Genomic DNA, 12,238 nt, shown 5'->3' with positions numbered 1-12,238 from the left:
TGTCATTTTAAATGGAAGTATTACAGCAGTCTCATTTCTGTGGTCCTTTTACTACATTTGCTCCAGTGTAGCTATTTTGGATCCTTCCTCCAAAGTAGCCACATTAATTTTATCGCTAATGTAAATATATAGTACATTTAATTGCACTTAATTGATAAGTTATGGGCTGTGGTACGCTGTGCCATTAGGTGTTGCTGCAATTTCTTGGTCAACAGTAAATGTTAAAAAGTTCATACTGATCATTAACGCTCCTTTAAATAACTTTCCTTACAGAAACAGCTTTCATGTGAGTCTTTTTGCATTGACTATGGTTTTACATAAAAAATTATTTAAAGCAAAGAACTCTCTTTAAACCAACTTTTAAGCACATGCTAGGGGAGCTCAAAATTGAAATTGTGCTGATGACTGTGGATTGTGGTGATGAAGTTCAGTGCAGCAGTTTTTACCTCGTCCTGCCCCGGTGCTCCACATAACACGCTGTGATCCTCTCCTCCCACATTTCCGCAGTCATCTGGTACAAGTTAATCACCTGCAATGGAGACAGACAGACATAAATATCCATGAATGCACACAGAAAACACAGTACGTACTACAATGCCACATGCTGTTTCATAATGCAGGTGCAGGCCTAGATAGTAAGACAAAGATGTTAGCCCAGCTGTCACTCACCCTCTTTGGCAGCAGCTCCTCCTCAGCCAAGAAGCCGGGTTTGTGAACATTGGGGTCGTAGTCTCCGTACTGTAAAATAGAGCAAAAGTGCCAAAAGGATTAAAATGACTCCAAACTAATGGCCATTATCCACCTTCCCTTCAATAACAGCCCAGACTGTCTCTCCTGGGAGCTGTTCATAAGATGAAACTACAGCGCCAGTAAGAAAAGGGTCTCTTGGAGAATGAATGGAGGCCGGCCTGCCATCAGGTCATTAACGTGCACCGCACAGCCAGTGGCCCAGTTGTTCTCAGACGGTATAAATGATGCTATTAGAAATATCTCGGAGAGAACTGAGACTGATCACTTATCATCATAGAGCTGGGGTACAAATTATATCATGCATGTTAGAAGAAAGATATGAATGGATTAGACATGACTGACTGGCGGTGGGGTATTTCCTCTGAGCTACTGTAAAACTGGTGGAAGGATATGAATTATACATGAAGACACACTTTAAAAAGTGGGCTATGACTGTAGATTTATGTAAGTAGGCTAATGTGAACATTTACCTATACCTGTGCATTGCTGCATGCTCTGTGCCAGTTTTTCAAATCCTGTAATGTCTTTCCTTTGTATTGTGATTTGTTTAGCTCGTAATCCTTTGACTGAAATTAGAGGTCACTGAAGAAGGCTGTGTTTATTCATTTTGACCCTTTTGTATTATTTCATATTAAAGACATCATTCCTCTATACAGTACTAAGACACAGTAAAATTTATGTTTTTAAAATAAATCTTCACCTTTGTTTATTACTAAGCAATACTTTAACGTAGTAAATATTATTGCGAAAATCTAACTTCATCTCTGAGTCTTCACATTTTAAGCCTACCTGCAAACTTCCTTCACATTCTGCCTTTGTTGGATAGACACTTCGGATCTATTTTTCTTCGCCCCTTCCACTTTCCCACGGTGTCCAATCCCCTAATTCACATTCCCAACATCACCATATCTGACCAATGAGATTTCTATCTGTGTTTCTCGAGCAAATCAATTCCTGGATGCTCTTCTATAAATATCATTGCGATTCTGCCCGTCTGTTGCACAACCCACCTCCTCCCCATCACCACCACAACCTCCATGATGTCCAAGGACACTAGTCCGAAGGTTTCCATCGAACTCTTGCTGGCTCTACTCCTCCACCACCAGCATCTAGACTCTAGGGAACCTATACTATCTCCTATCTTCATATGGGTCTATGCTTAATGAAGATGAATGAATAGAGTCTAATTGCCAAAACTCTCTCTGTTGCTTACCTCAGTAAATTTTATTATTCACTTCCATTTGATCTCTACTTATTGACCCCTACTTGGCACATACTGTATGTACTAGATTCACATGATCACCAGTGAACTGCATCCCTTTCGGTAATATTTTTTGAAGAACAGTTTTCAAGTGCATCCTTGTAAAGTGCTTAAACTTAAAAAGAGTGAAAGCACCAAAGTCATCAAAGTGACTGTTGAACCTTGGTGAAAAATGATAGGTTTTAGAAGAAGAAGCCTTTGTCTCTGACCCTTAAGGGGCTGACACCAAAAATGGTATCTCTGCCTCTTCTCATGAATCTCTCTCTCTCTGTGACTACTTGAACTAGCTAGCTTTGAAAAACTCATTCTCTCTTTCTTTTTTTTGAGACTGACACCAAAATCTGACATTACACTGAGGTTTCAGATAGCTAAAAAAAAAACCTGCTGCTGCTACTGTTCAGGTGTCGTTGTAATTGTACTCAAAATGTTATTGTTATGTCTCTGTTTGGTCAGTTACCTGAAGGAGAGGAAAATTACTCAGAAATGAAAGGGAAGGGACTAACACTGAATATTGTAATGTTACATGATATTACGTTTGGAAGAAAATACATCATTAAGTCCTTACACAGTGATTACAAATGCAATGTAGAGCCTCGATTGTTCTTTTTTCATGGTGGACCTTTACACTGTGGCTCGTGCAGAGAATAAATGAGAAGCTTCTGACCGCTTGTGTGGCTCTAATGAGCTAACTAATTCTATATGCTGTGTTGTTTTGTTGTGTTTATAGTGTTACTTTTATTATGAGGTTTAATTGGAGTTTTCTTTTTGTGCATGTAAGTCTGAAAACAGTACTTAACAGACCTGAATTTAATAAGCTCAACATGCAGACTGGAAAGCCGACACCGGTGCAGTGGTTAACGGAGTGGAGAAGCCCAGGGCCATTTAATTAGATCCCTTTCCTTCAGTTTCCCATCCTCCCTCAGTTCCTCAGCTGTTTGTTTGTAACTGCTACATAATTGATGATATATAGCTATAACTGGGCTTCAGCTCAGGGAGAGACGGGATTACATTTTGACAGTGACTGTGCTCTCAGACGCTTTCTGATTACCCACCTCTCTGCCAGTTATTTCAAACAACCCCAAACTAGCATCAACAATTGATTCTAAAAAGACAGCTATGTGTCACTTAACAATTATCACCAGCAACACAACAGTGACCACTGCCTAATGGATATATTCTGTTCAATAAATCCACCCTCTCTAAATCCAGGAAATGCATTTCTCCAACACTCCAGACACTTTGAAGAAAATCCATTTATGGTACAATAGTGAGAAATACAGGTTTCTCATATCTAGCCATGAAATAGACTCTAACTGTTAGAGTCTATTTCATGGCAGAAACCTGTATAGAGTTTAACCAATGAAAGGAATCATTATTACATAGCCTAAACAAGCAAATGGGGGCCTTTCCTTGTGAGCATTGGTTATGCTACATCCATAGATGACTATACACCAAAACTGAGTCTTCACAGTTGTGATTTTGGGGGTAATGTCTCAGTACTTATTGGTCTGATTTGCATGAAATTTGGAACAAACATTCATGTCCGCATCAGAGTGAACTATAACCATTACATCAGTGTGACTTGTTTAGTAACTGTTAATAGTCATACTTTCTGAATGTATTCAGAGATTGGAAACCATGATTACATGACGTGAGCTGAAAAAAAAAATTGGAATGCTAGAAAGTAAACATACTATAGCCTACAAGATGCCTCATTCAATTGTCAAACATTTTGTGCAGGAGTACAAGCGAACTTTAAAACACCATGATTCCCACCTGTGTAATTTATGCCAACATTTATTTTATCATATCCATCTCCACTCAGTTGGACACAGATCTCCAAGCCCCCAGTGGGGTAAAGGCTGACTCCCTACTCAACCTCTGTGCCAGAGCGACTCCCCCTGCATTTTTCCAAAGCGGCTGTTTCTTGAAATTCCCTGTGAACACCTCCTTGTAGCGCCGCACCCACTCAGAATACAAAGCCGAACCCTCTGCAGACCCACAGAGGCTCAACTGTTGGCTTACATACACGTACAAATACCCACTGAAAAGTTAGTAGGGTTCTCAAATCTGATGATTTAAAACATAATATAACATCCATAAATATGCCTTATACAACGTTTACAAATTGCAGACTGTACTTTTTCATATGAGTGATGAAATAGTATTACTTTTGTGGTGGACTGACACCGTGGAATCTCACTGTAAGTGCATTTATCTGTGTTTAAGCTCCCACTGTTAAGATGTCAGTGCGAGCCTTTGTGCACACACAAATTCCTCCACTGTCCCTACTTTCTATTATCCCCTCTATTCATGCACTCACAGTAACTCATACAAGGTAATGGTAGCTTTTATGGCTTCCTACTGCGTCTGTTGTGAATTATACGGCAATCTCTTTTCCAACTGGAAACTGATTACACACACAGATTCTGTGCGCGACAGTCCGTACCTGAACTTAGCTATGATTCACATAATAAAAAAAAAAAATTCTCTTTTAAGCATTAAAGCAATCTCTGAATGTGCCTTTACTCGCTCCTTATTGCTATCTTCAGGCTGGCATAGTAATGATTAAAGATGATCTAGTATACCAAAGTAGATCCCACTGTGTGATATACTCTACTTCACAGGCTACACAGTAGCTCTGCACAATAACAACTTATGATGAGAGGAGGAGAAGGGAAAAGTCTGCCAAAAACCTCTCAGCAGCTGCACTGCTAAACAAGTACCTGTCTCCCCTTTACAATGCCAATTTACTCATACTGGCTCTAATCAAAGTGGACTGCTGATTAAATGAAAACAGATTGTGGCCTCATATTTTTTGCTGTTTCCAGATCGAGAGGGATGGCAGTGGAAAGTACAAGACTCAAGCTGATTTGCTGATTTTTCTTGATCCACATAGTCTCCTTTATCCTAGGCCTGTAAATTGGCATGGGAAAGGCGAGTCTCTGAGGGCTCTTGGCCAAATCTTTGAGGTAGAGCTCCAGTCTCGCTAGACTCTGCCCGCCTGTCAAAAAGCTGCACCTCACTCTCCGAATCTTTTTCTTGGGGATTTTACAGAGATGGGATCCTTCAACCAAAACGACTGAGATCGCTTGAGGTTTATTAAGGGAGCTTTTTCCTGTGGAGCGATTTCCATACACATCAGGTAACTTCTTGTTTGATCCTCAACCAATAAATCAATGAAAAATTTTATGCGGTGCCTTTCATTCAGGATAATGCAGTTTACAGTGCTCATAAAGTGTGCTTAATGCAACACTAAATAATGAATGAAAACACAAACGGTAAAACAATACTGACAAACACAAACTTAAAGATAACAAGCCAAAAATTCATCAACATCCCATTCACGCCTTCCCAGAAGTCTTAACCATTTCTATGAGCTCTGACCCAAGGGCGTTTTTCTGATCAGATGCCTGAAATAACTTAACTGACTCCAAATGAGCAGTGGTTCTTCAGCAAGCAGGCCCAAGATGTCTAAGTTCCTCAGCTGATGTGAACCAGAGTATACAATGATCTCTAGGGCTTCATCTGTGTCAGATCCTGCCCGAAGAGAATCCGGGACCTTCCAGATATTTGACTGGATACGGCACCTCATCTGTCACTATTAAAATCTGTAAATAAATTCTGTGTAATATTTAATGTAATCCGTCCTTTCAATCTTTTATTTCCCATTGAAGTTACTCGTAAATAATTTGTTTTCCTATTTTGGGTCGCACTGTGATAGAACTGATACCGAGCGGAGGAGATCAATAGACAGAACAGGTTACTTAGTTCTGCTTCTAAACCCACTTGGTTTCTGTGATTGTAAATAGAGATTACAATCCCCAATTGTAGCAATCCATAGACATGAGGGAAACAACAGGGAAAGGCAGGGACAGTCAACAAGAGAGAGTGTGAGCTGCAAGCCATGAACAGCTGTATGTAAAAGGTGCCAACCTTCATCCCTACTGCTTCATACCTAGCTGCAAATAGCCCCCATGCATGCTGGATGTCGCAGCCCAAAGAGGCCATAATTTCATTCAGCGGTAAAACGCACAGATGCAATCCTGAGTCCGCCAAACTGGACACAGTTAAAAGGTTATTTCCAGACCACCCAGGTTCTTGGTCTGTACATTAAAAAGATTTTATGCAAGGCTCTGTAGCACGTTATGAAACACTGAGGGAATTTTAAATATCAATACCAAGTAGCTGGTGAAGGTGTAGTGTGTGCTCTTCTGGTCCTTGTCAGGATTCTGACAGCAGAATTCTAGATCCGTAGCACCTGATTTATGGCTTTTTTTTGGGTGGAGGCCAGATATGACAAAATTACAATAGTCAAGCCCATGAGTGACAAAAGCCTGTAGCCTCTCTTTACTGTTCTAAGAGTGAGAAAAAGGCACACTACAGCAATATGATGTTTTTCAGATGATGAACAACAAAGTAAACGCTAGTAAATTTCCCCAAAAGGAATCTTAAATACAGGTATTTTATAAATAAAGGTATTTTAAATACAGTCATCTACAGCCACAGGGAATTAAGTACATAAGATGTGTGTAAGTAAACCAGATGAAGACAGCTCCAGATGGACCTGTACATTAACTCAGCCAGTTCAAATTGATTAGATTTTTTGATTAGCTTTAAAGACAGGACATTCTTGAGTGCTGTTAGGGAAAACAACCTTTAACAGTAAGTGATTCACATCTGGTAGCATCTCATCAGACCAGTAATTTAGAAAAAATATGTGTGAGAGGAGAAGAAGTTGCTATTTGGTCATGCAAATTTTAAAGTAAGAATAAATAAACCATTAAAGGATAGGCAGAGGGATGGATGGATGGATGTACAGATCTTTGAAAATAAGTGAGACTAAAAACTTAAGTTCCAGAAAGAGCACGAACCTTAGCATGGACGGCGTAGGAGGCCAGCAGCACGGAGGCCTCCGGTGGACAGTGAATCTCCTCCTCGAGGATCTTCTTCTTCACCTGAGGAGTTAACAAATACAATCCGCTTTGAGGCACGACTAATTTTGCTATGCGTGTAACCACATTAACAACAAAGCTCTCTTCATTCCACCAAACCTTTCTAACAGAAAAATCAATTCAGAATTCAAAATGCAGCTAATGAATATTCTGTCCCATTTAGTTGTTTGTTGAAGCAGAAGAGAAGCTTTTCACTGTTAAATGTTGGAACAGCATTTAAGACATTTTCAGTAAGGTTGGGTTTTGGGGGGAAACACCTACATTATAAATCAGGACAACTGCTTTTTGTCTACACTTTGAGTATTAAACCTCCTTTAAACTGATTTCCACGAGACGAGCAGAATCAGTCTTGTGACAAGTGATCTAACTTGACTCAAACACAATGAAAAAAGACTTGAGACCTTAGAAAGCAGAGTGACAGCACAAGCTAAAACACAACCTTCTGACAGCTGTGCTTTTGACAGCCAGAACCTTATTCCCTTAATTCCACTTCGCGAGAGCCATACACATAATTCTGGCACCAATTTTCAGGAGCCACAAAATCAAGTTATTACATGCTGCAACCTGGGTAAATAAACTTCCAGCTACCACAGCTACAGTACACTGGTACTTGCTCATTTTAGAGAAGTCTGGAAAGAGGACAAACTGTGCCAAATAAATATTGTAAGACTTAAGTATCATAGCCACATGGGGACCTATTAGACACCGAGCCAGGAACTATGTACCTCAGCCAACAGTATTTCATATGATCATTAAGCTGCTCCAAGAATATCAGCTTGCTAGTCAGCAGAGTATAATGACATGACAGAAACTCCTAGAAAAGCTCCAAATGATAATTAAAGGAGAGCACCACCCATTTTTACAAGTTATGCTTGCATTTCTCCACCCCCAACATATCTGATTCTGTGTTTGTGAATTCACTCCAGTCAGTGAGCGTGACAAGCTCAAGGTTTAGTTCTCCAATTTGTGTCTCCGGGAAAGAATGGTTTATGTTTACAAGTGTTGCTTTAACCGTCATGGATCACAGTATTAATATGAATTCTTAAAATGGGTGGCAATCCCCTTTAACGAGCTCCTTCCAGATTAAAGTGCTACTCCTCACCAGGTGTCACTTCCCAAGCTCCGTCACCTGTCAAACTAATTAAATCACAAACTTGCGTACCTATATATAGAGCACAAAGCCAGTCTGAAAGGTTAGACGGGGCAAACACGCTTCGGCTGTAGTTATATAAGCGGGCAATTTGATGCTTCAAACCTTATCATTTGCAAAGCCAGTCATGCTGTCTTCTCGTGTTTTGAACTAACAAAGGTGTGGAGCCAGAGGTGACAGCCCCTAATCGTGGCAAGCGCTAAGAGGCTGAAGCTGCAATCTGGTTTACAAATGAGACTGTGTTGTTGCAAAGATTGCAGGCCGAGGTGACGAAGGCGTACATGTGTCTGTTTGTGTAAGTGGTCTAAAGTGTGTGAGGTGTGTGTGTGTGTGTGTGTTTGTATCCGGGTCGGTGATCATTTCTGATAAGCACTAATCCAGCTGTCATGCCTGTGACGCTATCTGAACAGAGGCCTGCTCCCGACATTATGGGAATTAATGAGAGCAAAATTATAAGGAGACAGGCGATGCGAAGTGCTACGCATTAGCATTCTTCTCCCCTTGTAGCTGTGTACCTCTTTAATTGTTGAGTAATTAGCCAGCTCTGGTCTTTTTTTTTTTTTTTTTTTAAATGGTTTCCCTCGGAAATAAATAAATAGCTTCGACTACCTCTAAACGGATTAATGACACAGATAGTAGATAAGTGCCTCTATCCAAATGTTGAGGAACACAAGTGCACTGCTGTCTAAAGCCACATAAGTAAACCAGCACAATGGGCTGGATATGAAGGGAGTGCTATGGGGGATGAGCATCCCATGGAGAATATGTCATTAACTGGGCCAATAACTGAGCCCTTAAAGCTTAATTGGTAATTGATAAATGTGGCTGGTAGTATTGGACGATGGGAGCACAGTTACAAATCTCATCTCTTGCGAGTAGAATGGTGCGGCAGGCTCCACAGGAATTCCCCGGAGAGTATTAAGTGGAGAGAAAGGGCAGCGGTAATATGTTGTGCATTGATTCCACATGGCTGCACACAATCAGACAGGGACAAAAAGTGAAAAAGTGTATTACAGAGTGCTCTGGTCAACAACTTGCCAGAAGCTCTGTGTACGTGTGCCCCCTGTTGGCAATGGATCAGAATAGTAAGGAAGCCGCAGAATGCCTGGTGTGCAAGAGTGAAATGGATAATCCGAAATTTACAGGGTATTTTGAAAGCTCATGTTCTTGTACACTTATTTTCTAAAGCATTCATTTTAACGAGTTTAGTTCCTCAGAAAGATGACACCCACTTCTAAGAATATTTTCTTTTAAAGCCTCAAACACAGCGCCCCTCTGGGAAGATTACAGTCAAGGAAAGAGAGGTTTTTTAAAAAAGTGTCTGCCCACTAGCCAGACAGTAATCCACCGCTTCTTCTACAAGGCATGTTGTATTTCAGGTTTACCTGTAAGCCTACGGCAATTTCAACTTAGAAAGCAGCAGAGAAAGAAGAGAATGTGTCAGTCAGTGTAAGTGCACAAAGAACCTTCTCATAAGGCCTTTATAGCATGACAGGCACAAGTGAAATAAATAAAAAGACGACAAGTTAAGTATCTCAAAAGTATGTCCTGACTCCTTTTCAATTCGATTTAACTCAAAATTAAGAACACAAAAACCTAACTGAGCACACTGAGTAAACAGGGGGGGTTATGTTGTGTATAGTTACCTGTAGGAAAAAGAGATGCTGTGTGATATCTTGCACCAGCTCCTCCTCAGCATTTTCAGGGTAAAACTTGGCCAGGAAGTGAAGGGTGATTGGCTCCTCCTTTGGTACCTCCTGATCCAGAACCTGCAACAATGTACCAAAGAAATCAGCATTTGTGCAGTGGGGAAATCCATTTCCTTTTCGTGGCAGCTACATCTACTGCATATTAACAATGTTTACATGGCTCATGGCTGTTAACAAGACCAGTATAACATTAGAATCACTTACCTTCTTTTCCATCTTCAGCCAAGCAACTGTGTCCTTGATGCTGTACTGGAGCCCAAAGAACCACGTCTCCCTCAGTCCCAGAGCTCGGCATACCAAGTCGAAAAGGTCTTTTCCTTTCCACTTGACCTGAAACATGTAAATGTTTTAGCCTTATACAGTTTTCTCAAAGGAGAAAAACAGATAATGCTGAATTAGCAGAATTTGTTGAACTGGTACTGAAGGAAGCTATGAAAATTCAATCCATTACGGCTAAATTTTGACAGCAAAATTCACATCAATCACTGACTGCCCCTAATGTATATTAGTTTGCAAGAGAAGCACTTAATTCTTTATAAAGTTAACTTTTGAAAGTCATTCATAAGATGCTACTGAATCCATACTGGCATTTCCAGCCCAAACCGTCTCTGGTTTAAAGATGGGAACCATACATGTTCTGCTCATGGCAGGCAGGCAGGCATACAATGCACACATCCAATTTAGATAGCTTTCATCTCTAACCTCTGAGCTAACTCAAAATGTAAGCTACTGTCAAGAGTATTCAAGGCTGAATCTAGTTAAAGTTAAAAACTGCAAGAAATGAGGATATCAGCTCGACCATGCAGAGAGGATGGCAGCTGGGGCCAATCCAAAATTCCTGTCTACATGACCTAACCCTTTTAAATGCTATTTACAAAACCCATAATTGATCAAATTATCATCCTAGCACAGAAAATAGAAACATGCAAGAAACAGTATGCTGCTCTTTGTAATTACCAACTGCAAACTTTGGCGGAGTTCCTCCCTTTTAAGTACAGAGATGATGTCTGCAAGTTATTTTGATGGCTTTCAGGCCTGGTATATCATCAACGTGGTCATCAACCAAGTTATATACAACTCTATAGACACTGTAAGAAGGTTCCTGTTCAGCATTTCAGTAAAGTCATATACTGCACAGGGCTTTTACCACTGACTAAAAAAAAAATCCTGATTCCCTGCTACATACACCAAAGATAAATTATAAGAGATATGGTTTTGTGCAGAACAGATTGAACTATTCCGAGTGTTCATAATTACTTGCTGCCATCTAGTGTTGAAAAGTGAAACTCTCGCGTATCTTTACAAGGAACTGTTATTACAATTATCGCCGAGATTAACTCAGTATATATACCCTTAATCAACTCTTATTATAAATCATTGTTAAACACTGAATATGGCAGTAGTCTCATTACAGTGAGTGTTATTCATTGCGGCCGTCAGAAGGAGGAGACTGTGATTAAGATCACTATAAATGAGGTGTTTAGTACTAAGTTGAACAAGATCATGCAGAGTTTTATCACAGATACACACCTCGCAGCTGAACTCCATGTCTGACTCCATTGTGCAGATCCTGACGCTGAAGTTCCTGGCTTGTTTTCTCATCAGTGAGTTAAATCCCATCTTCGCCGCTAAGGCACTTGCCATGGTGAATAGCTAATAAACTTCACTATTCAGTGATCCAAAGTGGTTAATTAATCCGAACTGAGTACACTAGAAAGGCATCACATCGTTTGTGCTCTTTGGAGAAGACTAAAGATAAGTCATTTGGCATAGTTATCAAAAGATAAGCACAGCTGTGTATGTGACTGTCCAGCTTTAGGATACCTGTAGCTGGTTCAGCTATCGATGGATAGATGCTTAGAAGTAGATTCCATCAAAGTTTATATATATATACATTTTATTGGTTTATCAATGTCACATACTCTTTGCGTACTTTATAGTACAGTTTCTGTGTAATACCACGTTAGCTTCTAAAAAACAAAAAACAATGTTTACAAATACATTTCACGTGAGCTGATGAATTCAGTGTACTGTCCTAGGTTTGCTGCTAACGTTAACGCTAGGTTAAATGGAAACTAAGTTAGCTAACATTACATATCAAACATAAGCCCCTTTCTTGCGTTAAAGTTATATGACTCTATACCGTAAAATCCGCTTTCGTTTACAGCTACGCGTCCAAGAAATTATTAATCCAGCAGATCCCCCCTCGACATTTAAAAACACTTTGGTTGTTGCATATACAAAGTGCTAGACACGAAGCTTTGGCTATCTGCTGCTAATCATTTGTTAGCTATCTTCTTCAAAAAGCAATGCTGCATTCAAGTGCCGAACAAATGTTTGTAATGACAAAGCAGTGCACGTCAAGACACTGAAACTAACAGATGATTTTGTGTGGGGTACAGAGTATGAGATC

At 40.1% G+C, this 12,238-nt stretch overlaps 1 protein-coding gene across 2 annotated transcripts in view; it reads right to left on the bottom strand.

Moving 5' to 3' along the window:
* nf2a (neurofibromin 2a (merlin)) overlaps positions 1-12,094 on the bottom strand; it is a 61,538-nt gene extending 49,444 nt beyond the window's left edge. Inside the window, exons 1-7 of one of the 2 annotated variants that reach the window (XM_041041337.1) lie at positions 11,969-12,089; positions 11,356-11,535; positions 10,030-10,155; positions 9,763-9,885; positions 6,886-6,969; positions 670-738; positions 447-529 (exon numbers count right to left, since the gene is read on the bottom strand). In XM_041041337.1, coding sequence (XP_040897271.1) covers positions 447-529; positions 670-738; positions 6,886-6,969; positions 9,763-9,885; positions 10,030-10,155; positions 11,356-11,469 — 599 coding nt within the window. In that variant the 5' untranslated portion in view covers positions 11,470-11,535; positions 11,969-12,089. Of the gene's footprint in view, positions 1-446; positions 530-669; positions 739-6,885; positions 6,970-9,762; positions 9,886-10,029; positions 10,156-11,355 lie in introns of both variants that reach the window. The other variant, XM_041041336.1, reaches the window with a different exon arrangement.
* Positions 12,095-12,238: the final 144 nt, after the last annotated feature.

This window comes from Toxotes jaculatrix, chromosome 7, assembly GCF_017976425.1.
Source record: "Toxotes jaculatrix isolate fToxJac2 chromosome 7, fToxJac2.pri, whole genome shotgun sequence".
Taxonomy (NCBI): domain Eukaryota; kingdom Metazoa; phylum Chordata; class Actinopteri; family Toxotidae; genus Toxotes; species Toxotes jaculatrix.
Note: the sequence above shows the minus strand (reverse complement) of the source record. Positions and strands in the feature narration are given on the sequence as shown.